Source organism: Numida meleagris, chromosome 5 (genome assembly GCF_002078875.1).
Source record: "Numida meleagris isolate 19003 breed g44 Domestic line chromosome 5, NumMel1.0, whole genome shotgun sequence".
NCBI classification, from domain to species: domain Eukaryota; kingdom Metazoa; phylum Chordata; class Aves; order Galliformes; family Numididae; genus Numida; species Numida meleagris.
Window position 1 is genome coordinate 30,921,264 of NC_034413.1, and position 27,014 is coordinate 30,948,277.

A 27,014-nucleotide genomic window follows, 5' to 3' on the forward strand; every position below is an offset into this window, starting at 1 on the left:
AGGTATTAAACAATGACTACTAACTAGGTCCTCAAAACAGTGAAATTTATGGTAATTTTATTATCTGGGGGAAAAACTGAAGAAAAGAAAAAGAAGAAATTTATTTCTAATACTAATAAGCTAATGTTTTTTTCAGACATTTGACCCAGCCATGGTTTAGTATGAGCTATTTATGGTGAGGTTTCTTTCCAAAGAAAATTCCCTTTAAAGAAGTACTCTGTTTTATCCAAGACATGAACATAGGTATGTAAAATATCTTTCAAAGCTTTAGTGGATCTTCTGTTATTGCTGCAGGATAGCAAACATCTACGAACTATTTTCATATTTTCTCAGTGAGAGAAAACCTTAATCTGCATTCATTATGGGATATTTACGAAACTATTCAGCATACCATCTACACATGTTCCAAACAAATCCATATCATCTTAAAGGATAACATTTTCAAGCAAAAGTTTGCTTTTCTTAGCTGCAGAAGAAATTTTATCCCGTAGGTGAGGAAAAATCTTTCATAAATGCCACACTGCACACCATATGTTATAAGAAACAACTGACAGTTAATTAACATATGATTGATATGTATATCTTTGGAGAAGTAAAGAAGTTTTCACTTGTTTCCCGGAGAAAAAAAGAGGAAAATTCCAGCCATACTAAATACATTGTCTCTCAACATACCACATTGTCAAGAAAAAGCCTTTTTTGGCCACATTTGCTAATGTGGCACAAAGAAGAACAAAAGGTACAACAGAATTCTGCTTAAAAACAGAATACAGCAAAAAAAAAAAAAAAAATCCTTAACTTTTTTTTAATAAAATACTGCCTTAATTTTACTCATTGTTTATACAGAAGACTTAAATATAAACTGTCAGTAGTTTCTGAAAGACCAGTTAACATTCTAATACGACAGTTTTCTTCACAGTTTACCTTTTTTTTTTCAGAATTCATTTCACTTTTAAAGGAAAAATGGAACACAAATGAACAGCTTTTCTTTTAGTTAGTATTTTTGATTAGTTTTTAGGGACTTAATGAAGAAAATATTTTTTTGTGCGTGCTTGCAAGAAAACGAATCTAAGTGTAACGTGAACTTAATGAGATTCAATAAGGCCAAGTGCAAAGTGTTGCACTTGGGTCAGGACAATCCCAGAAATGAATACAGTCTGGAAGAAGAACTCACTGGGAGCAGCCTTGCAGAGAAGGACTTGAGGGTCCTGATGGACGAAAAGCTGGACATGAGCCAGCAGTGTGCACTTGCAGCCTGGAAGGCCAACAGTATCCTGGGCTGCATCAAAAGAGTAGTGGCCAGCATGGAGAGGGAGAAGATTGTCCCTCTACTGTTTTTGTGAGACCCCATCTGGAGTACTGCGTCCAGGCCTGAGGCTCCCAAAGCAAGAAAGACATAGAGCTGTTGGTGTAGGTCCAGAGGAGACCACAAAGACAGTCAGAGGGCTGAAGCGTCTCTTCTATGAGGAAAGTCTGGGAGAGCTGGGCTTTTTCAGTCTGAAGAAGAGGAAGCTCTGGGAGACTTCACTGCAGCCTTCCAGTACTAGAAGGGAGCTTATAAACAGAAGGAGGACTGACTGTACATAGGCAGATAGTGACAGGAGAAGGGAGAATGGTTTTAACCTAAAAGAAGGGAGATTTAGAGTAGTTATTGAGAGGAAAGCCTTTACTCAGAGAGTGGTGAAGCAGTGGCACAGGTTCCCCAGTGAATTCGTGGATGCTTCATCCCTGGAGGCCAGGTTGGACGGAACCCGAGGCAGACTTATCTGGTGAGTAGCAACCCTGTCCATGGCAAGGAGTGGAATGGGATGATATTCAAGCTCCTTTCCAACTCAAGACATTCTAAGAAAAATGCCATTTTATTGACATCCCTGTTGTATTAAATGTTTGGTACTTTCCAACTAGCTGTATTGCTTACAATGTCTACTATTGCAATAATACTAAACTAAACCAAATATGAGAAATCTGTTATTGCTTTTGGTAGTCTAAAAAGAACTAATGAAGTTGATGTTACTGGCCCCATGGGTCTTTCAACTTTAAGTTGTGAACAGTTTTGCTGAAATAGTATTCGAGATGGAAATGCAGATAAGAGTAATGCTTGCTAAATATGCCAATTTTGCACCAAAAAGCTTTGTGGTACTCTAAAACGTTCAGAGGTTCTTAAAAATGTCTGAATGTAAACAATAATCAGTAATGTAGTGAAGTTCTCAAGTTACATGATGATACAAACAGCAAAACATCATTCAGAACTTCCAGAAATACTTTATCTAATTGTCAAACGCTATGTTAAGTTTTACATACCTCCTCCTGAGTTCACCAATTAAGTAGTATAGAATTTTCTATAGAAATCTATAGAACTGATTCATATAGACTCAGAATGATAAGTCTGTAACTTATGCACAGCAGTGGCTAAGATTGCAGATATATCCCTTTCTCTGTGCAAGGTGCGGTTTCTCACATGTAGAGGTTAAGTTCGGTTAATATGCATTGAAGGCATCAGTAAGATTCAGACATAAAAATTACAGATATCTTCTAGCAGATCAAGCTATATTGACAAGACTTAACCTGTTTCATCCAAAAATGTATGATTTTTTCTAATTTACACCTTCACTATGAATTTATAAACTGCACAGTCTTTTTCTCTCTCAGGTCATATATACTAGTCATATGCCCTCTATAGATTTTCAGGTATCTATTAAGAGTCAAACATGATTTTAATGATTCACCATGCGATGTTAAGTGGTTTCATAGGAGAAGTAATCCAATAGAATTTTTCACCTCATCAAACTGCTTTTTAAACAACTTGTGTAATACATACCCTATCAGTCTTCCCTTCTGTCTGAATACTTGTGCGACTACGCGCATCATGGTCATCTTCAAGGTCAGATACATCTTCTAGCTCCTCAGGTGTCTAGGAAAAAATGTTGAAATGTTATTCTCTCTTATGGTTATTAAATTTGGTATTAATGTCGAACATTATAACTTGATCTAAGAGGATGTCTGACAAAGAAAAAAACTTCCTTTAGAACTGCACGGTATACTAAATGCTAATTAAAATCATGTTCTGTCAGACAGCTTTGAACTAGATCAAAATAGCCATGATGACATTAAAGCTGACTCCTGAAGTTAGCACTCACGGAATTTATTTTATATTTACATCTCACATTACTGCTACTAGAAAAGGTGTATTACAAAAAAACATTTATGTGACCAGAATGCATAGGTTTGCTCTACCTTCTCTTCCCTGTACAGAAACACTAACATGCTCACTGTAATACACTAATATAACTGTGAGATACTCCAAGCATGAGCAGTTTGGATCTACCTCTGACTTTATGTGCAATGTACATACTGTACACACAACCAGAAGAATCTGTACTGCTAACATTTTTTTTATACTAATTTCTTCAACTATACACAAGCAAATTAACTGAAAATGTTGTTTTCCTTATGACAAGATATACTTTCTATACGATTCAAGTCTTGAAATTTATTTCCTACATTCTCATTTACCAACGTATCATGAAAAAAAAAATTTTTGCAGTTCTTAATTTTACCATAAATAACCTAGTAAATAAAGCACGATGAACATGGCTATATATAAGGGACACCTAATAAAACATTCAGAGCAAGTTTAACCATACTAGTGTAGCAGTGCACAGTAAAGCACACAACATTCAGAGTTATGAACTATTTAAAAATTAATATTGATTATGTCAATGCAATAGGATTGCATCAGAAATGTCAATGCAATTCTGATTGCATCAGAAAGCTTTCCTTTGAATAAAGAGATTCACATTTTAAAGAAAGAAATTTACATGTAAAATGCAGACTGAATAAAGAACTGGTGACAGATCTGCTGTTGGATGGCCTACTATCAGCTTGACCTCTAGAATTCCATGCCATTCATCATACCCCATAAGCCCGATGTCCCAAGAGAAATATGAGAGGACAAGGAGAGGATAATAAACCTACCAAAAGACATGAAGAAAAAATACCCTAGAAGTCATCATCACTTTTACCCAATTTTCAATCACATCAAATGTATATTTATTTAATCCAGAGTTGCTATGTATTTTCATCTTCTCATTGTTACTGGCACATTATATATAATCAATATTTGTTCAGAGGAACACTATAGGGTTGTGTCATTTTATTTTTAGGTCCATAACATAGTAGTGGCACTACATTAAACTGTATAAACCCACTTTCAAACATTCCCCTCATTTGGGAAAGTAGCTGTGTGGCCAGCAGGTGGTATAGGTGCCACTAGACTTCAACATCAGCCTTGAAACAAGTTTTAAGTAGCACTCTAGTATTTCAAAGCATAGGAGTAGACTTTACTCACTGAACTAAGTAACAGTAATTTCAATTAGATAATATTGTAAGAAATGAAAAACTCAAACCTGTTGCCCAGCCTGACAGAAATATAATCCTGGTGGTGAAAAGTATGCCTAGATATCCTAAAGAAAACAGGCAATCATTTTTTGGGGTGAACACAACTCATTTACCTGCACATGCTTTAATGGTAAAGCAGGAAAAAGGAACATTTTATTTTCAGGCAAAGATTATCAGTATCATGAAGTTATTTTGGTTTTTGTCTTGATATTAGACCAAGTAAGAATGCCACACAGTCCAAATGTTACTGGCCTGTAATTCTGAGAAATCCTGGTCATTTGCAAAAAGCCTTTTTCTGATCCCCACAAAAATACGTTCAAATTTGTCCCTACATGTTTAAGACTATAATCATGTCATTACTGGTGACAGGTTACAAAGATTGTAAATGTGTACTCCTTTCCAGATTTTAATGTTTTTAATAAATCTGCATTCTTGCTGGTTTTGCTGCTGAGGACTCTGAATTATAACCAAGTCTAGTATTGATGACTTTTACACTGTTTATGATACAAATTCTATACAAAAAAAAAAAATTATCACTCCTCTGATAAAAAATCCTTTACATTTGCTTTACTAGTACAGTTTTATAAAGAATAATAAAACTGAGGTCTGGCCTTAAGCTTTAGATTACTGCCAGTCCTTCAAACTGTGTACAAGTGTGCTCTTGGCCTTACTTGCTTTTCAATCCATGCTTTGTAGACCGGTGTGTCTGACTACTTTTTACAGAATTTTCTCCAATACACATTTTTACATGCATACTCTCCTCATAGATGATTATCCAAACAACTCTATATAGATCATTCACTTTTAAAGGTCACATACGCTCATCAACCCTGCAAATAAAGGGTCTCTCTTTATTGTATCTGTGCAAATACGGAGTTATTCGTGGTATGTAAATTCTAGAACAGCAAATAGAAATGCTTTACATGTACTCTGAAAGGGTCAGAATTCAGTCCATTATATTCCGCACTGAGAACAGAATGGGTTTAAAGAGATTATCTACTCTTCTCGGAAAATTTAACTAATGCCCACACTGTAAAATTTCATCATGTCAGGAATCACGTCATTCAGGATAACAATATACAGCAACTGTTTCACAAATGGGCCCTTCACAAATATTTAGCTAGTGCATGCTATTTCACATGTAATTCACATTACCAATACTGTTACATACTTAATTCTGTTTTGATGCTCTTGAGAAGAATAAATTGCAAGTTTAATTTATTCTTCTTCACCATTTTATTAATAGCCTCATAATTGTTGGTATCTATTTCTAATTCACTAAAAGCACTTCTCAGATTTTTGCTAAAAAGGATTACTTTGAGTGTTACTTTGGAAAAAATAAAAAACAGCATTTTAGGGCAAATTAAAATGCAATGGTCTTAACCTGTCAATATTATTAAATCTTCCTATTTATCATTAAACATGATCACACACCTATATTTGGAATCTATTCCTGGAACCTCCCTTAAAAGTATCCTTTCCAATTATGTAAGCTGACACAATCATTTAAATCAAGGACTAGGACTTTGTCTTTGATAGCAGTGTTGTCAACCTGTTGGCAAGGAATTTGACATCAAGTAACAGTAAAAATATTGTCCTGCCACATCCTGTACACATCACAGATAGTTAATGTTCAAATGCAGGTGATAAACTGTTCCTGTGACTAACAGAGAAAACTGTGCAAATAATTTTTACAGACTTAAGCTGTAATTTCCATTAAGATTAGTGGTGAGAACAGAAACTTTAGTGAAGATCAAACAGTTTAGTAATTTATTAATGATAAGAATATATGATGATCTCCAAAACAGAAAGAAGAAAGTATTTTCAACAGAAGAACTATCAACTAGATCATGTTATATGGTAAAGAGCTGAGGTTTTAAAAATAATAAAGCATGGGACATAAGATATCTTTTTACTACTGGATACTAGGCATTTTTTTTTTTTCAGTGAACCTTACCTCAGTTTACAACATTCCACTCCAAGAGATTAGGACAATAAAGGTAAGATTAATCACCATTACATATGGCTAGACAGATCAGGAGCCTGACACTAGGTGACAATCCCTGTGTTTTCAGTTCTCAGTGGGAGTACATTAAGATTTTGCCTGTACTGTTCAATATCTTTACTGGTGACCTGGATGAGGGCATTGAGCGCACCCTCAGTAAGTTTGCAGACAACACCAAGTTCTGAGGAAGTGTTGATCTGCGTGGGGGTAGAAAGGCCCTACAGATGGATCTCGACAGGCTAGATTGCTGGGCTGAGGCCAACGGGATGACATTGAACAAGTGCAAGTCCTGGGTCCTGCACTTTGGCCACAACAACCCCATACAACACTACAGGCTTGGGGCAGAGTGGCTGGAAGACTGTGTGGAGGAAATGAACCCAGGGAATTTGGTCAAAACTCAGCTGAATGTGAGCCAGCAGTGTGCCCAGGTGGCCAAGAAGGACAATGGCATCCTGGCTTGTATCAGAGATAGTGCTGCCAGCAGGAGCAGGGAAGAGATCATCTCTCTGTACTCAGCCCTGATGAGGCCACACCTCAAGTACTGTGGGACCTTCAATTTTGGGACCTTCACTAGAAGAACAACATTGAGGCCCTGGAATGTGTTCAGAGAAGGTCAACAAAGCTGTGAGGGGTCTGGAGCACAAGTCCTATGAGGAGTGGTTGAGGGAGCTGGGATCATTCAGTCTGGAGAAGAGGAGGCCCAGGGGTGACCTTATCACTCTCTACAGCTACCTGAAGGGAGGCTGTGGTGAGGTGGGAGTCAGCCTCTTCATCCATGTAATTAGCAACAGGACAAGAGGGAATGGCCTCAAGCTGTGCCAGGGGAGATTCAAGCTGGATGTTAGGAAATACTTCTTCTCTGAAAGAGTGGTCAGGTGCTGGAATGGGCTGCCCAGGGAAGTGGTGGAGTCACCATACCTGGAGGTGTTCAAGAAACATTTAGGTGTTGTACTGAGGGACATGGTTTAGTGGGAAATATTGGTGATAGGTGGACAGTTGGACTGCATGATCTTAGAAGTTTTTTCCAACCTTGGTGATTCTATGATTGTAAGATAATGGTCATCTCGGTAACTGGCCTGAGAGATACGAAGGATGTGAGCACAGGGATGTAACTGAAAGTTTTAAAGTGAAATTTTTGAGAAGTGCGTTCCAAAAATCCTAAGTGAAAACTGAGAAGTTGTCACTGCTTGAGAAGTTGGGACATAGAGTTTCAGCACCTATTTTCAAACCAAAGTTACACCTCTTTTGCTGAAAACCTGCATTTCAGCTCTGGTTTCATTCGTCCTTTCCCTGAGTTTGGTTGTACCTCTTGGAATAAGTATGCCACTCTCACATAATGCCTAGAAGCTTTTGAAACAAGCTTTACTCCTGAAAATGCTGATTTAGTTATGCTATTGTTATAGCATACAGTTATTTTTGAAGTCTAAGACAGTCCTTCTTCAAAAGCCAATTTATTATGCAATGTTTGTTCTATTATTAATTATTATTCTGTCTCATGCAAGACATGCATGAACGTCAAAACTAGGAACGGCATTGCACTTCTTAGGGTCAAATGATACATAGAAAATAAGGTTTATAGAAAAGGAAGCCGTTTTGAATAAATGAAACACCATGATGAGAAAAGAAGCTAATTTTTCCAAGAGAGTAAATTCTTCAACAGGTGCCTGAGGGCTCATTTGGGAACTTGGAAGCCTATTTCCAGATATTTCATTGAGAGATTGAAAATTTTCAGTGAAGCATGTTTTCCATGATATTTTACAAAACAATGTAAAATCCCAAATAACAACAGAAAATATAATCAAGCGCAGTTATAACATGGCTCCAGTCAAGGAATATTCCTATTTATACTTTTTAAGTAGAAACTTCACCACATTACATAGAAGTTTCCATTTTAAACTCAAAGATTAATAATTACAAAGAATATTAGTTTTTAATATATCTGTTGTTTTGCTTAATGAAAATATATTCTGCATCCTCTACTGGGTTGACATACAGCTGCTCCATCTAGTGGGAAGCTAATTACAACATTTAAAATGGAAATATTTTACAATATAATAATTTATAATGGAAATAATTCTCAAGACAGTGAAAAGCCAACTTGGTAATCGTTGTCATTTTTGCCATAAAACCTTATAAATCATACACGACCTAGAAATTTTATAGTTATATTTGTAACAGAATACCTTACTTCCAAACATTACTCCAACAATTCAAAATAAGAATAGGACTTGTTTTCTCTGTCACACCCACACATATTAAAAAGTATTCTAAAACATCATTACTGTAGGATTGGTGAACTCCAAAGGCAACAAAAAAGATGCTTTGCACTGCGAGTCTTCAGAACTTCATGATGGTTCCCATTTTCAAAGAAGGTCTGAACAGCAAACTGAGAAAGTATAGTGCACTTATAATCAGTCCCTTCTCTGGGGAAATAATGGAATGATTCCTCTTAAAATACTCTTCTGGGCACATGAAGGACAAAGCAGTGACTGTGAACAAGTGAACAGTCAATACTGACGTATCAAGGATAAATCAGGCCTCAACAGCCTGAATGCACCGTATGACAAACTGACCACATTTCTGGATGAGAGAACGATGTCCTTCAGGAAGGTTTTTTCAGCCACCTTCCAGGTTTTGTAACTAAGCTCTGTTATTGAACTCTGAATTGGTGAACAACTAGATGGTTAAGAACTGCTCAGATGACCAGGCTCACAGAGTTCATAGGTTTGACTGGCAGCACAAAAAGTATCACAGAGAGTCTATCCCAAGACCAGTTACAGACAACATCCTTACTATGTCTGGAGGAGGTGATGGATTGCACACTCAGTGAGTTTACAGATGACACCAGATTGGAGGATCAGCCAATACAATTAAGAGTAGGTCTGCCATCCAGAAACAATTATAAGTTTGTAGGAATGGGCTGACAGGAGCTTCAAAAAATTCAAAAAGAAAACTTCAAGTCTGCCAGCTGTGAAAGGAGAACCACTGGCTAAATTCAAAATAAGCTGCTAACTGTCTGGCTGGGGATCTCATCAGTTTAAAAGAATCTGGGGATCCTGGTAGACAGCAAGCTGGATGTAAGCCTGCAGCGTGCCCTGGCAGCAGGGAACATAAGGAGAACACTGGACTGTATGAATCACAGTGTAACCAACAGATCAAAGGAAGTGATAATCTCCCCTTTCCTGGCTCTTATTAGAAAGCCCTTAAAATACTGCATCCAGTTTTGGCCCCCTCTGAGCTTATTTCTGCCTGAAGAAGTGGCTTCAGGGCATATAAAAGCAGCAGCCCTGCAAACCTATGAGGAAGTTATCAAGAAGATGGAGCTAGACTCTGTATAGAAGACCATGGTAGGAAGATTAAGGACAATAGGAATTGAAAAAGAGAGGTTCAGGTCAGAAATACAGAAAATTTTTTTTCCTCCGTGAGGACAGCCCAGCACTGAAGCGGGTTGCCCAGAGTGACTGTATAACTTCTGTCCGCAGAGATTTCCAAGACACAACTGAGTGACACCCTAAGCTAGCACTGAGGAGTCCCATGGAAGGCAGATGAACCCCAGGATCACAGGAGATGATTTTTGGAAAGATCCATGTAGCTTCAAAGATACAGTGCTTCTTCCTTCTGAAATACAGAAGATAAATCTATCACTATGAAAAGAGACTTGAAATCACGCTTCAACCTTCATAAGCATGCGATACAGCCTTCCTTCCTGCAGAAATTTCTTTTCCTCTTAGGAACATTCCGTTTTTCATGGAGAAACCCCATTCCCAAATTCAAAACTAAAAATATGTTTCAAGGCAGACTGTCCCATAAAACGTAGGTAAGAAAACTGAAACTGCTTTTGAAAAAAACATCAGTATGTTAAAGGTAAGGAATACAATGAAGTTTGAATGTTCAGTGTTTTAAAAATACAAGAAGAAACTAAATACACAACTCAAAATTCTACAACAAATTTATCAGATGATTAAAGCCTGAGCAACAGCAGCCTCTGCATCGAAGACTTTTCCCTAACATGGCAAATAACATCATTTCTGTTAAGTGAATTATGCTAAGTGATCATTCTAAAGAAATAATTTTAAAAAATCCCTTGGATATGTAGATACATCCCTTAATGAAAGGTTTCCCATAATAAATGCTTTTCTTAAACTGGAGTAGATGAAATGATTATCTAGGACTTGAAGATTTCCTCGAGTCTCGAGTGTCAGCTGACCTGCTCTACTATCAGATCAGCAAGTAGAACGTGTCATCTTAAACAAAGGTGCATGGAATGGACCTGTCAGTCACACCTTATGCACAACTATAACAATGCAGACTCTAACGCATAGCCCAATTCTGAATGCACAGCTACCACCCACTAACATCCTTTCCTGAAAGTCCCAGCTGTAACTTCTCCATTTTAGGAGATTTTCATCCTAGACAGTGAGGTAAAAAAAAATACCACCCTAGTCATATTTTATTAGTTTCATTCCTGCTTTTAATTATCAAGAGTGTTCTGATGCCTGTAATATGCATCCAGCCACATTCAGTCATTCCATAACCAATAACTGTTCAACTGAATGATCTGTATCAGCTGAGGTGGAACTAAATAACGCATTAAGTAGGTCATCATGCAAACCAGTTTTCATGTCACAAATCAGCAATGTGACTCCAATTTAAGAAGCCATTACTAAGTAGGTTCTCCAAGGAAAATGGAATTAAAAACAAAACAAAAACAATCCAGAACATTAGCTATTTCAGTCTTTGTTATTCCTGCACAATAGTATTTATTAGATCATTTGGTTATAATTGCTAAAGGTTACATGTACTCCCATCACTAATACATTTACTACTGCATGGAAAATACTCAGTTTTGTATGCCTAATGATTTTCTAAATTGGGAAGGTTTTGTAACAAACTTTTATGAAAGAAGGCAGCAAGGAACCTTCACCATCAACACACCAAGTGAGAAACTTATTAATATTTCCCCTTTGCATATTTTTTCAAAATACAGCATGGCAGGCATCTTAAACAGCCTCTTCTGCCCAATGAAAATGGAATGAGAGATATTAACAAACGCAAAGATAAAATAAACAAATAAAAATGAGCAAATGTGAAGAAAGATGCAAGTTCCTTAATATCCATGACAGTTTCACAAAATCTGCCTCATATATGAATTGTGGCTAAACTGAGTCTTCCCCCATGCTGTCAAAGCTTAATCTTTTTCCTCCTAATCATTATGAACACATGAAAACACATTTTATACTTTATTGTGCAAAAATATTTCATGTATTTTAAAATGGCTATCATATCTTTCCCTTCTCTCTGTCCTACTTTTGCTGTGTTCACTAAGCTAACTAAGAGTAACCTGTTCAGTAATTTCCCCGTAGCTCATATTTTACCTTAAAGCTGGCTTCCTGAAGAACAGGACCCCCAAAAGAAATGCATCTGACTGAACAGGATAAATGTGTAAAAAAGAATACATTTGCCAATCCGGGAAGGGGTTACGTTTATGACTGTAACAGTTATTTGAGCAAACGGAAAGTATGAACTCTATGTTCAAGGATGTGAGCAAATCTTTAGAGCCTGAGTTCTAATTCCTTCCCTCTCCACAGAAAGCTCAAGCTGCGGATGCATAGTCTTGCCTCTTTCACCCACAGTACCAGAGCTTCAGGTCAAGTGAGCTCATCCCCAACTCCCTAGTACAGTCGTTTCCAAAATAAGGAACACACATCACTCCTTCAATACTACTTTCAATGCTGTAATATCCTCAATCAGGAATTTAAGTAGAAATCCCACAACACCGTGCTCCAGGTTACAACAAAATGATGGTTTCTATCAACCACTTTATGGTATACGTGCTAGTTTTGATAGGTTTATTTTGTTTCTTTCTAGAAAAAGCAACCACGGTTCAGTTTTTAGAAAGGCAAGGCAAAGGGTTCATTTCTTAATAATAAAAGTCCAGGGCTACAGAACTGCCTTTAATCATCCAAGCCTTTAAGAAAGTCACCTGGCCAAAGAGAGTATGAAAACTACTTATCATAAAGATGGCGTTATTTTCACTAAATGGCCACCTGTTTTTAATTGCTTTCTCAGAGAGCACGATGGCTACAGTGGATCCCATCCTGCTTTGGCCTACAATTCCCTCACCTTACATGGGAAGGCATGGCAAAGAGTTGTGAATTTAGCTCTGGAGAATAGACTGATAATAGTCATTGTTTCCTTTGTTTTATTTTTGTTTAGCTTAAATGAATTCCCTGTTGCGCAGAAGCCACTAAGTATACAGACTGAAATGGACTTTAAGACATGTGAATGTAGGTGCCTGACCTTTAAGCTTTGTATTTAAGCATCCATCTTCTAATCTACATCCATATTCCAACCTAGTTTTTAGTGTTTATGTTTTCACTTTTAATAAGACTTTCTGAATTGGATTACTGGAGATCTCCTTATGTCTTTTAATACACTTTAGTATCTTTAAATATCATACTTGACTACATTATTTATTTTATCTAAGATGGAAATCAGACTTCATGCATTAGTTACCCTTTTCTAAAGAGACTGGCACCCTGCGAGAATTCCAGCTTTCACATTTTACAATAAACAATTCTTATACTATCTTAGTGCCCAAGAGTAGAAGTAAATCTGCATGTACACGAGATAAAATGTAAGAAAGATTATAGGCGAGAAAACAAAAAAGGAATTAAAGAAAAAAATGAAGAGGAAGGGAAAGAAATGAAAAGGACAGAAATAAACAATACTCATGTGAGGCAGGACAACACAAAACTATGCCTGTGATGAAACGCCTCCCTTTCAGGGATACTATCCTGTCTTTACGGTAGTCTATTCATGTTAGTTGTTGAGCGGCCCCTAATATGTTTTTATTAAAAACAATAATTTCCCCCTGTGAAGGATGCTATTTTCTTGCAATTAATAATGCTCTTAACTTTCTTTTCCTATGTGATAAATATTTGAGCTGATCATTTTATCCAAGAATAAAAAAAAAAGGAAGCATACAATATATCACAGCCTAAAAGCCAATTACATTGGGAAGCAAGTGCTTGCCAAACCTATGAGCTATCTGGCAATACTGCAAACTATGTGAGAGTGAATCATTCCTTCTCTTATTATCCAAACTGCAGCTAATATTTGCTATTGAGTTTTCTGGAATGGAAAACATCTGGAGAAAATGATGGTGTTAACTGATAAACTAAACAGAGACTAAAATTTAATCTGGATTTACTTCCACCAGCTGAGACGTTAACTTAGGAGGCAGGAAACAGCTTTATGAATTATATGGCTAGTATGTTCTACAAATGAATGGGGCAATTTCATATACAATAAAAGAGCCAAAACGAGCAGATTACATAATAATTAAAAAAAACACAGCCACAATGCTACCAGAAAGGTCTTCTCATCCAGGAAAAAATAACTCTTTCAAATCCTTCCTGCAGTTAAAGGGCACATAGGGTGAGTCATCTGCTTTCTGATCTGTAAGTTTCAAAGAAGCAATAAAACTAAATCAAGCAGTCAAGCCTGAGAAGATGGAAGCTGTAAGGCATGCATTTTAAGATTATATTAATGTAAAGGAATAGAAAAGGATAGCTTAAGTTTTGAGCAGACACATTCTTCCCCACTGGGAACTGGTTCCATTTCAGAAATCAGCGTTTATCTGTTGTCCCAAAGTCTGAACCTCAACACATTCAAGTGAAACCACAATTTGCTGTGGTTCTACCTAGCACCGCTTTAAATCTGTTAAGATTTAAGAATGTACAGTTGTCTCACATCTGCTTAACTGATTTCCTCAATAAGCAAATTACAAACTGATTAGAAAGAAGGCAACCTGTCCATAACAGCAAACTGCCTGCTTAATACAATGAATACATGTGGAAGAACAATAGATGTCAGTTACCCAGCTCTGACACTGATTATTGTCAGTTCCAATCAGCATGTGGTTGTACATGTAAGACTACATGCAGCCAGCCAGTGAAAGAATGGCATTACCTTACCCATGGCAGTCCTTATCCCAAGGGAGGAAACTTGATTCCACTGCAGTAAGAAAAGCCTTTTCAGGAATGAGGGCCATGCAGCTGCCCTGAGTGCAAGGGAGCTCACTAAAGCAGTCATCTGTTGACAAAGTCATCCCTAGGCAAACCTAAGTGCACCTGTGTGCACCCCAATCTGCCAAAACATCACTCTAGACACTTGAGTGCAGCTCATTATTCTCAGTATTCTATACGGATACGCTTTGCTCTACCCTAACATGAACGTAGTTGTTATTTTTGTAGGTAAATTTAACTCTTATCAAATTTCAGGATATTTCCTGAGCTAACAGGAATAGCACAGATAATTTCTCAGGCTGAACAACATCTATGAAGGCTCCTTTTACTTTCATAAAAAAAAAATCATTCCGACTGCAGGAACTGGATTTTCATCTCTTTTCCATAACAATTTTGTGCAGACTACCTCATTGGAGACCAGGACAACAGAGCACATGGATTGAGAAACTGATTTTCTGTTGATGTTACTGCTCTTCTTTCCTCATAACTAAAGCGCTTGGCATAGGGAACAGCAAGAGAGCCTCAAAAACTAATAGTTTAGTTCCACTGGAAGAAGAATGGCGCTCCAAAGACACAATTTCAACATAATCCATTTGCTAGATGATGCACAGTACTCCCTTGCTGCACCACACCTCACTTCAGTGTCAATATACACTGACTTTGTCAGTACTGAATATAATGGAGCATCTCTTTTCTTTCTTCTTTAGAGCAGGATTTAAGTCCCTGAGGTTCTCAGACAATTAGGTACTATCTGGTTTGTCAACCTCTACAGATTTTCTTCAGGTAACCAGTCTTCCACTTATCAAGCTCAATGAAGGATTTTTATTTTTTTTTTAATTCTCTGAATAATTTACTTCCGCAGCTCCTATTTTTTACTGAGTCAGTCTCCCTGCTATTACTATGCCTTCTTCCTTGGAGTGCCCTGCTTGCCTTCAGTAACTCTGTATTCCAGCTTTGTGAACATGCATTCAAGAAAATAATCTGGTGATGCAAATTGCGGGGAAAAAAAAAATCACAAATGTATCATTAACAGAAAAAACTGAACTGAAATATACCTATGGATTACAAGATATTATAAAGGAAGTAAAGCAAAAGAACTATCAGTAGTAAAACAAAGAAATAAATTCTACCCAAATCTTTTTCACTCTCACATAGCCACATCAGCAAGGATATGCTGGCAACGGGACCACGCCTTACACTCTGTTACCTCAATGTCAGAGCAGATTACAGCACTGCTTCTCCCTTCTTCTGATAGGAAATCTGAGATCACAGTCTAGGGCACAGTTAATTTCTACTTAATTTTGAAATACAATTGCATCTTAGTTGAATGTTGAATACATTTGTAATGCATCCCCTCACCTTCTGCTTCATGCTGAAAAGAGTCCATCCTACAAGTTAAATGATTCAACAATGAAAACAATGGCAACTGAGCAATTTTCAACAGGCCAAGGACTACGCTGATGTTTATGATCAACAGAAGAAATCTACAGCCAAATTAATAGTGAGTAATGAAAATCTCCAAGCCAGAACTGGCAACAACATTGACAGGGCAGATTTCAGAGTCAGAACTATTGCCTGAGCTACTAACTCTGTTGAGAGACAACTGCCTCCACTTCCATGCTTGCACTTCTCAAACTTCAATAAACTACGTAGCAAGACACATATTTTAGTAATAATTTACTGAAGTATAAGTGATTTGTAACACTTCTGCTTTGTCTTCTAATCTTAGTTTTAGAAATTTAGTCCTTTCAACAGAATAATATTCATTCAATTTCTCTGGGAATGTATTTACATTAGACAGTAAGCACCAAATGGCAAGGAAGGAATACACACTGCTTTTCTTTGCTATGAGGAAAAAAAAGCCCTCAGCAAAGATTTTCATGTTCCAGAAAATACACTGCATTATGCATAAGTTTTCAATGAGCCACTAAACTAGAGCTACTAAAACCATTCTGGAAAGCTCTATTTTCCTGAAGGAGAGGGATATTATTTTGAACAATTAAATACATAAATATATGTGACATACTTGCCATAAAATTAAATCCCTTAAAACAGGAAAAACTTGAAGTTTAAAATAGTATGCAACTCAAAATTGTTCATGCCATCCATTCCTGTACAAAAAATATTGGCATCACAATCTGAAACCAGTAAACCCAGTACTAAAAAAACTCTATGGTAAGCCTTGTAGCAACTTGCTGCTGAAAAGCTCTTAACTCACAGCCTTGCACGATACCTAAGGCTGTAGACCTTAGGCAGAAGACAGTGCAGATTTGCCAGGATGTATAATCGCAAATTTATATTGTAATGGATACAGTATGCAGCTGACACTTCAGCACTGGTCCTTTATCAGCATTTCTGAAATCATTCACTATGTTTTCCATAAATACCCATAAACCATATTTAAACACAAACAAATAAATAGCAAACAGCGCATCTTTCCCACTAGCTGATGCTTTAAAAACTGGAAACCTAAGGTAGATTTGAAAAAGTTATATTTTTAACTGAAAAAAAGAATATAAAAATAGAAGATGGGTCAAATAGTCATGTGCTAACTGCAAACAATCAGGTATAAACACAACAAACAATGGCAAAGTATAAAAGTCTAGGAGTTGTATGCAATGTAGCAAGCAGCTTGCTTTTATAAACAAGAGCCAAATAGGAGGAGCTGCTTTGTTCCATTTAAGTATACTAGGTCAATTAGTTCAGCTAGTTTCAAGTAGCTGAAACATGTGTAATTTCTTAGGATTTCATGCAAGCAGCTTGTTACATTAGAGTTTGTTCTCCATATAGTAAAAACATGGGCTCTCTAGAGAGCCCCAAAATACTTAAAAGACACTCTCAGCCTTCCAGAAAACTAGCAACTCAGTAAGAGAACATAACAGAAGGACACATTTCAGTCATCACTTTGGCTAAAACATCAATTCTGAGCAAATTATTTTACTGTAATACTTTCTAGGAACTTTTAATCCTGAGCCAGACAATGTTTTGTTGCATGCTGTGTAAACAAACAGCACGGTGATTCTGTTCCCTTAAAGAAAACTAAGCAGAAGACTGGAAAAAAAAACAGATAAACAGTAGATGCACAGTGGCAAATAAACAGAGGTAATTTAAGGAACCACTGCTAACTGCGTACCATAATGAATACTGGTTTCAAGACAGCAGTGATGTTGCCATTGTAATGGAATATAATAGAATTGAGAGAAGAGTGTTTGGAGGTGAATGCTTGATGAAGATGTGGTAGCTCTGGGGATGTTTATAGATAATATTAACCAATTAAAGACCAGTTCTGTTAAATACTGTCAAATGAGTATTAAATATGAATATACAGCAATAAGGTGCATAATCCATATAAAACAGCCACAGAAAGCTGGAAGAGATATTGACGAATCTCTTCCCTAGGACAGCTAAACCACATATGGTATAGATTAATTCAAGACAGAAGAGCATTGCAGAAGCAACTGTACTGAAAGTGGCTAGTTTATCATAGATGATGGGAATGATCAAGGCTAAGCCCAGACAGAAGAAACCAACAGCTTTAAGAATTTTCAGCAGACTAAAGAGATGGATGACGTTCTGGTATCAACCAAGCCAAGTAAAGAGAGGAATTCCATCTGGAAAGTATACTATTAGTGAGGAAAGAAAGATACAACACTTATCAAATTAGTGAAGGCACTGCTTCACCTGAAACACCTCTGGAGTGTCAGTGAGTAAAATCACAGTAAAGGATTCCATCCAGTGGGGAGAGTAAAAAAAAATGAGGGCAAGCAACACAGCTGACGAGAATGGGTAAAAAACCGCTAGAGAGAATGAACAGAGCAGAAGGAGGAAACTGTGTTAAACAGCGTCAAGAATGGGGATGGGACAGGAAGGGAAATAAGCATGCAATGGAGATGAGTCTCTGAGATTCTGTCACTTCCTTCCAAGATCGTTTCCTAATATTTGAGTAAAAAGTCCAAGCACTACCAGTTTTGGCACCTAGGAAGAAATGTTTCTTTCTGACCTCTTGACAGGAACAAACGGTAGTGAAACTCTAAAATGAAGCAGAAAAAGGACTAATGCTGCATTCATTCAGCCTTTACCTCCATCAAAAAGAAAAAAGCTGGCAGGTCAATGGATGTGATCATGCCACTCTACTCATCACTTGTGAGGCCACACCTGGAGTATTTTCCACAATTTTGCAGCCCCTCAGTCCAAGAAAGACATTAGAAAAGTGGCCAGCAGAGGACTGCCTTATAATGGAAGGACTAGAGAACTCTGCACATGAAGACAATCTGAAAGAACTAACTAGTTCAGCTGAGAAGCATCTCAGTGAGGATCTAATGACAGTCTTTCACTGCCTAAAAGGTAGTCACAGAGAAGATGGAGGCAATCTCTTCATGCGAATGCCTGGCAACAGGACAAGAAGCAATCAACAGAAGCTGCTTCAGGGGAAATTCCACCTAGCGGCAAGACTGAGAACAACTGAATGTTGGAATATCTTATCCAGGGAAGAGGTGAAATCTCCAACTATTCAAAACCTGGCTTGACAGGGCACTAGATAAAACTGCTTTTTGCAGGAAGTTGGACCAGATGTTCTCCTCAGGTCCTGTAAATCTTGACACTTATGTCATCCTCTGTCTACATTTCTCTTATCCCTTTCCTCTTACTGACAAGAGTGTGAGATGAGTAAAGCGTCTGGCAGAGTGCAAAGTAAGGTTCTGTTCAAAACACTGCAGGATTTTCTGCTTAGAAAGAAGGCTCAGCTAACCACAGTATTTTCGGGAAAAAAGAATAATATTGAATAATGTTCAGTAATAACTGCTGGCCACAATCCAGCACTGTGCTCTTGTGGCCAAGAAAGCCAATGGTATCCCAGGGTGCATTAAAAAGAGTGTGGTCAGCACTTCGAGGGAGATGATTCTCCTCTTGTACTCTGCCCCAGTGAGGCCACATCTGGAATACTGTGTCCAGTTCTGGGCTCCTCAGCTCAAGAAAGACAGGGATCTTCTAGACAGCATGTAGCAAAGGGCCACGAAGATGACGAGAGGCCTGGACATCTCCTGTACAGGGAAAGGCTGAGATACCGGGTGCTGTTCAGTCTGTAGAACACTGAGAACAGATCTCAATCTTGTTTATAAAAAACAAAAGTGTGGGAGTCACATGGATGAGGCCAGGCTCTTTTCAGTGGTATGCAGTGACAGGACAAAAGGCAACGGGCAAAAATTTGAACACAGGAAATTCCATACAAATATGAGGAAGAACTGTACTGTGAGGGTGACAGAGCACTGGAACAGGCTGCTCAGAGAGGTTGTGGAGTCCCCTTCTCTGGAGATATTCAAAAGATGCCTGGATGCTGTCCTCTGCAACTCACTGCAGGGAATCTGCTTTAGCAAGGGTAGTAGACTAGATGATCCACAGAGTTCCCTTTCAATTTCTACAATTCTGTGACTCTGTGGTAATATGTGTAACACTATAATGTGATGGAAAGTACCTCAATAATAGCAGAGTGGCAAAGTCTTTGGCTACAGCAAACAAGGACAAGCCCAAATGCAGCAGTCATGGACACTGAAATGAAGGAAAAGAGCTGCTTATCCTTGGAAGGCCTCAGGGAGGCAGGGATCTCCAGCAAAATACTCTTGCCTCCACTGACAACTCTTAAATGAGGTTTGGGAAGGGGTGGATCCTGGCTCGACCCCTTCTGATCACTCAGGTGCACTGCATGCACCTGAGCTCCCCTGGGTTGGCCCTGCCTTCCCACCAGGTGCTCAATCACTGATTCAGGCCGTGACTTAGCATTTCCGCTACAACATGGAATTCTGAACAATGAAAAAAAAGTAATAAATGTTAACAGATGATAACTAATGGCAGGAATGTGGTAAATATCAAAGTGATGTGTTTCCAATACTCCTTCTAAGTACTTCCTTCCACTTAATCATAAAATGTCACTAGAATGGCACAAGTAAGCAACATACCATGACAATATCACATGCTTACACACCCAGGTAGACAAAGAGGTCATTCCTGAGACGTAAGTGTAAGACAACATATACATAAATGAAAATTATTCATGTTTTTGCTCAGAAGGGTACATCTGATTTTGACATTCTTATACTACAAGATAACTTATCTCCATAGAAATAACAAAGTATATGACTGTAACTGTAAAATTTAGGAATTGAACATACAGGGGTGATGTGGCTATTTTTCTACCCACTACTCATTTTATACCTAAAAAGAACCAAAATCTAAAATCAGAAAGTTCCCTACAAAAAAACAGAGTTGTGAGAGGTGATCCAAGATAGAAAATAATGAAAATGAACATCATTTCTATTCAAGTTGTTGGGTTTTTTTTACTGAAAAACTGGATTAATATATTTCCTATTGTTTTACTGATCAGTCATTACATATTCTAATTCTTCAAGTAACAAAAACCTTTTTTGCAAAACTATGTAAATGGGTGGAACATGGGTGCAGGGGCAGCAGCTGAAGGATGTACAACAAGCTGAAAGGTTAAAACTCAGTAGTTTGAAAGTGCAGGAATATAGAACAGATGCCAGACAGTTTCTGTTCAATTTATTTGTTCAAAAAAATCTATAAATCCTCAACAACCCTGCTCACTGTAAGTCAATGGTTTAAGCAAAGGGGACCTAAAAATGTGGGAGGAGAAGGACTATCCTGCCTTGAATGAAATAAAAATGTATTTGTGCTTTGGCTTCCATTCTAACATCTGTGATTAAAAGGTTGACTATCCACTTAGCATCCACTTTTTCTTCTCATGCTTCCTTCCACCTGTCTGAGATGAGAACACACCATCTGTTTCTGAAATCAATAATTTAATCTGTTTTTATTTTTTTTTCTACTAACAAACAAAGTTTTGAAAATAATTGTGAAATCACATCAACTCTTAAGAACAGATATTCATAGCAATTTGCAACAACTCCAAACTCTGCAGACATTTCTCAGGGGAACAACTTGCTCACAAGTTGAAAACAATGTGATGAACTTTCAAGAAAAGACAGAGGGTGGGATTTATTTACAGATACACTGCTGTGCTGCTTTTTGCTCTATTAAGTGTCAAGAACAGCAATACTATTGTACAGAGAACTGTAATGGTCACTTGATTTGTGCAAGATATTAAAGGCTTTAAACTAATGAAAGCAGCAGAAAATCAGACCCCTGAGTGTTTTTTATGTGGTACATAAACCTGAAATACACACAAAATGATGTTTGTAGTAGCTTTCCAGAAAACACAAATCAGCCTTATTTATTTGGGAACACAAACTGACCTGGTACTAAACGGAGATTAGCAATTAACAGAATGACAGCATGTTAAATTGAAATGTATGCAGACTGTGTCCCGAAACTGTTGCAGTACAGAGCATTTTGATAGGACATCTGCAAGGTAAAATCATAATAACTATGACTGAGTTTGTGGTGCTAATAAAGATGTATAATATAAACAAGGAAGTATTTCTACAATATGAGATTACTTCGCAAGTATACTGTTGGGTAAATAACATACATTTCTTGAAAATGTTTATGTAGATAATTTAACATATAAAATGGAACCTATATGGGACAGAGTTTTGAGTTAGTTTTCCCCATGATGGTATCTCCATGTTGGGGATCCTATCTAGAGATGCCAACAAACCAAATGATGGGGTGGGGAGAACAAGCTGCAAGAAAATTTTATTTAACAGTATGCATATTTTATCTGGCCTAAGTGGTTTAAACTCACCTCATTTTCCTGACAATGAAACCAAATAAACAAGGTTTCTGCAACATAAATGTAACATTCCCCAGTAAGACTTCTTATGTGACTTGGGATACAAACCGCAGAGTAGAGCAAGTGTCCATATAGACTTAAGTCAACCTAGCAATTACCAGGCTTTAGTCAATCCATTCTACCTTAAAGAGCAACCTGACAACTACGTATTGCTGTACATTCTGTGAATCTTGAAGAACAATGTGCTAAGCATAACAATGCTACATGCTTTGCTTTTAGATACACAGGCAATAGGCAAGCAGATTAAACAGCAAACAAGATGACGAGCTAAGTAAATGAATTTAAAGTGATTTGGAGACAAAAATAAAACACTACTTTTTTGCTTTTTTGGCATGGAAAGAAAGGCTTGAGATTATATTAAAAAACAAACAAACCAGCAAAAAACATAAAACAGTGGGGAAGAAAAAAACAAAAAAACAAAAAAAAAGGACACTACATACCAGACAGTTAAATGTAGGCCTCGGCAACTCTTTCTGTAAGATTAGTTATCCATCTCAGACATATCAGACAGGAACTTTCTGCTCTGAAAGTGTTAGAATTGCTGAATCCCTAATAACAATGTGGTTTCTACTTTGCATAAAAAGCACCCCAAAATGTTTAACAAACAGGACCCAAAAAAGCTAAAAAAAAATCCAACTGTATAAAAACCACTTCCATGAGAAATTAATCATTACATCATCTAGTACATTCTGTGTCATAATCTGCCAGTCATGAATCCATCCTGTCTTCCAGGGGACAGAACTGTGGAACTAAAATAGTTAAATCAGTAACAGAGAAGATGTCTTTTCAGGTAACTTCACAGACTGTTTACACACAAGAAAAAAAAAAAAGCCAAGCAAGGTCACAATTCACCCCTGATGTAGATTTGTATCTTGTTTTCAAGATACGCTATGTATGTCTCATTACCTCCTGATATATGCACTTACAGTGGATTGCAATTAGAAAGTTTTCTAGAGTAATACCTTTCAGAACAGCGCACATATGTCATCTTCTGATAGTCTTGAAGAATCTAAAACATAGAATTGTCACAGTTCTGCCTCAGTTCCATTCCGTCAGAAATGGTAATGAATCAGGATTAATTACTAACACACAACTTAAAAAAAGCAGTATGTATGGGACAGGTTAAGCAGTCTTCTTAGGCTGAATTTATTTTCTGTTCTAAACTATGTACTTCCAGCTTGAACACTACAGCAACAAAATCATTCAAATACATACTGAAAAACATCCAGTATTGACTCATGGAATGAAGGAATGACTTTTAGATCACGCACAGATACATCCTAAGTAAGTTCACACTGCCAGTGCCACTCTTCACTTTGATACAGATGGTTTCCAAGCAGCTCTGGGTTACTTGGGACACGTGCTATTTTTGACAGCCCGTGTTGGAAAGGGCAGTGGATGTGCTATAATTGTGTCAGTCCACTTTTTGTGACTGTGCACATAATTGTATGTGGGAGAGAAGGACAATGACTCCAAGCACGTTCACAAATACTTCCCTCACTCATCTTAATAATCCCGCTGGCAAGCTCAGTGAATTGATCAAGCCTTAAGGCAGAAGCTGAACAACACTGAGGAGGCCCTCTGCTAGACTAAAATGTCCGTATTAACAGTCAATATCAGATGGCAGGCATTTCTGGGATCATTTTTAAACAACACCAAATATTATATCCTTCTTCAGTCATATTGCATCGAGATACATCAATCTTTGGATGAGAGGACTGATAGAATAAGCAAGAAAAGCACCATTTGAAGAAGGTAGGGCACGGAAACATTTGCTTGGTAACAACCAGTGCAAATCCTATCTTTTCTTACATAACAAGGGTAGAAAATCCTCTCCTGGTAAAGATACAAAAAAAAAAAAAAAAGATGACAAGACAGCAAGTACTGACTACATCTATATCAGAAGCCCAGTATGTAAGGGAACACAAGCAAAAATATACATAAAGTTTCTTTCAGCCAGGGAAGTGGACAAGGAGCTGAGGGAAAGAAAGGTGAGTTCCAGCCTACTTAGGTCAGGAACTGCAGAAGGTGATGAGAGGTACAGGTCCACCTGCCTTGCTAATTACTACTGTACAAATTCTTCCTCTTCGGCAGCTAGTGTAGGATAGAAAAAATTAAGAAATAAGAATTTGACAAGTTTCCCAATATTTATTTGTAATGAGTTAACACAACTCATAAATTTCAGACAAATAATAATGAAGTCTATCTGGTTAACGTGAGCTCTTATTTGTCTTTTCTCGCTGTGAGGTCTCACGGCTCTCTTTGAAAAACAAACAGTTGTAGGACTGCAGTAAACACATTTTTCTAATTAGTTTCCCTGCTTTATTTTCTCTACCTTTGAAATAGAGGTTCAATTCATATGTGCTACTGCCTGCAGCTGGCAGGATCTAATTCATTCCTACTACTGAAGTAAAAACAGGTAGAAAACCCTGCATGTGGAGGATAATCCTGTCATGAATAAAAGCAAAGGTACAATTTAAAAGAGACATTAACTGACTGAAAGAGAAACAGGATGATAGGAAGGTTTTCATCACTTGCCATCTTCCTTTCCAAGAAGTCTATGTTCTGAATATTCTTGCAAATTCTGCTGGATACAAATTCTGCCATGACGAGAGATATCAACTGGACTGAAAACCTCACAATCTCTGTTATCAATGAACTCTCCTACATTTCTTTAAAAAGGAGCGAAATACTACCCAGCATTTGAAATCAAAGGAAGAAGAAAAACGGAATTCATCTCAAGGTTATTCTGGCATAGCCAAAACATTAAAAGAGGCATTACTGTAAACACCTTAATGTGTAGTTAAACTGCATTTGATTTTACAAACGACATTAAAATCCACAGTGAAAGACTGATTAGCCAAAGAAACAAAAAGATAAGGAATGGACTGGGAATATAGTGAGAATCTTTTTGAAAGAAAAGTATGTAGGTATGATGCAAAACCAAAATGCCTGTTCTGGGAGTGGGAGGGACAATGATGATGAACATGGCATAGAGAATAGCTGCTCAATGGCAATGAAGGTACAGTTTGCAAAAGAAACACTCAAAAAGCCTAACACCATAAACTCTGAGGGAATCTGTAATCACTACTCTAGAATTCTGAAGGAAACAGCACATAGAATACACATTCAGCAGTAAAGATCTTTAAGGAATGTGTCAAAATGAGGGAAATACTCCATTAGACAAGAACTGCAATCTCAAAAAAAATTTCCCACCTCTCATAAAAGCTGGGAATACAAGCTCACTCATTCACGGTTTCTACGAACACGTATTATTAAAAGCATATATAGTGTATATGAATATTTTGCCCTCCTCTTTCTCTCTGGAAAACTCCCAGCAGTCGCTCTCTGATAAAACCAAAGAATTCCATGAAGCTCAAGACTTGGAGAATTCCTTTCCACTCCTGTTTACGTATTTATGTTAGGATGACTTTGTCACCGCTTCAACTGTATGCACTTATTATACATTTGTAGTCACTACCTCTCTGCACTGTACCCAATATCCTAATGGGATATTATCAGCTGTTTCTTCAATCCAGCTATCACATAATATTCAACAAACTACATTTTCATATAGAAGCTCATTTTTTTAAAATGAATTTTAAAATTTAACACTAAGCTACATTTCATAATTACTATCTCAAAGATAGTCCACCTGTTTCCTCTGCCTTTTCCAAATACATTTGACATGGCTAAATTGTCTCTTATCTACCCCAATATACTGCCATAAAAGCCATGTACTGATTAATACACTATCCAGATGTAACTGCAAAATCAAGCTCCAGTGCCTTTACGATTCAACAAAAATTCAACACTGAGAGAATCAAGGAAAAAAGAAAAAGAAGAAGGAATGTGTGATGCTAATAAGCACATGCAGCTATATGCCCTGGATCAAATAGCTGATTATTTCAAATTAACAGCTACCAATGGAGGAATTCATCATTCTTGCAAGCGAAACCATGGAAGGCATCTTAAAGGAAGCATCCTGCAGTGCCAGAGGCATTTCTATTAGAGCTCATCAGTGCAGCACACCATCTAGCATTTAGTTGCTCTCAAGTGTTATGCACATTATACCTGCAGGACAGGAATTAATATTTTATGTATCTACAGTTAGGCTTGGACCTTGAAAAGCATATCTGATAATTTGAAGTAATAATGGTATTTGGCAGCATTTGACAGTTAGGGACAATATTATAAAAAACATTCACTCTGTGTAATTACATGCTTGAAATGCTTCCTGAGGAACCGATCTGGTGAGTTTCCACTTTTACTTTGATGTTGAAAAATCCCCCCCTGTGATTCAGCATCCTTGTTAATTTACATTTCCAAATTATATTTTGATCAACAATTTCTTTCCTTGATTTAGTCTTGAAATCCCCCGTTCAAGCCGCACATTGTTCTTTGGCACTGTATCAGTGAGACCATATAAAATTTGGCCCCAGCATGCTTTTATTTCCTCACCTTGCCTGCTACGCTTGCAGCATAGGTCTGAATAACCATCAGATTTACTAAAGCTTCTTATAAGCAGACTGAAATGAAACTGACATTGCCTGGAATGTATCTAATAAGGAATGCAAATAAATCTGTGCTCAAAAAAAAATGAATGCCAGGGTTTTCTCAGCTCTCTTTCTGTGCTGGCAGTCAGTATCTCCAAGGGACGGTGGTGTAGCTGACTATCACTCCACCAAACCTCAAAAAAACCCTCTCATGACAGTCTCTGAAAAATGGCACTCATTAAGTAGAAAGCTGCACATGTCCTTTTTAATGAATAAAACTCCTTTTATTTTCATCTCCTGAGCTTTTGTCATGACTTTGCAAT

The 27,014-nt window shown here is 37.4% G+C and overlaps 1 protein-coding gene across 1 annotated transcript in view; it reads right to left on the bottom strand.

Moving 5' to 3' along the window:
* CTNNA3 (catenin alpha 3) overlaps positions 1 to 27,014 on the bottom strand; it is a 460,862-nt gene that overhangs the window by 57,312 nt on the left and 376,536 nt on the right. Inside the window, exon 14 of the mRNA XM_021399187.1 lies at positions 2,816 to 2,908. Coding sequence (XP_021254862.1) covers positions 2,816 to 2,908 — 93 coding nt within the window. The remainder of the gene's footprint in view (positions 1 to 2,815; positions 2,909 to 27,014) is intronic.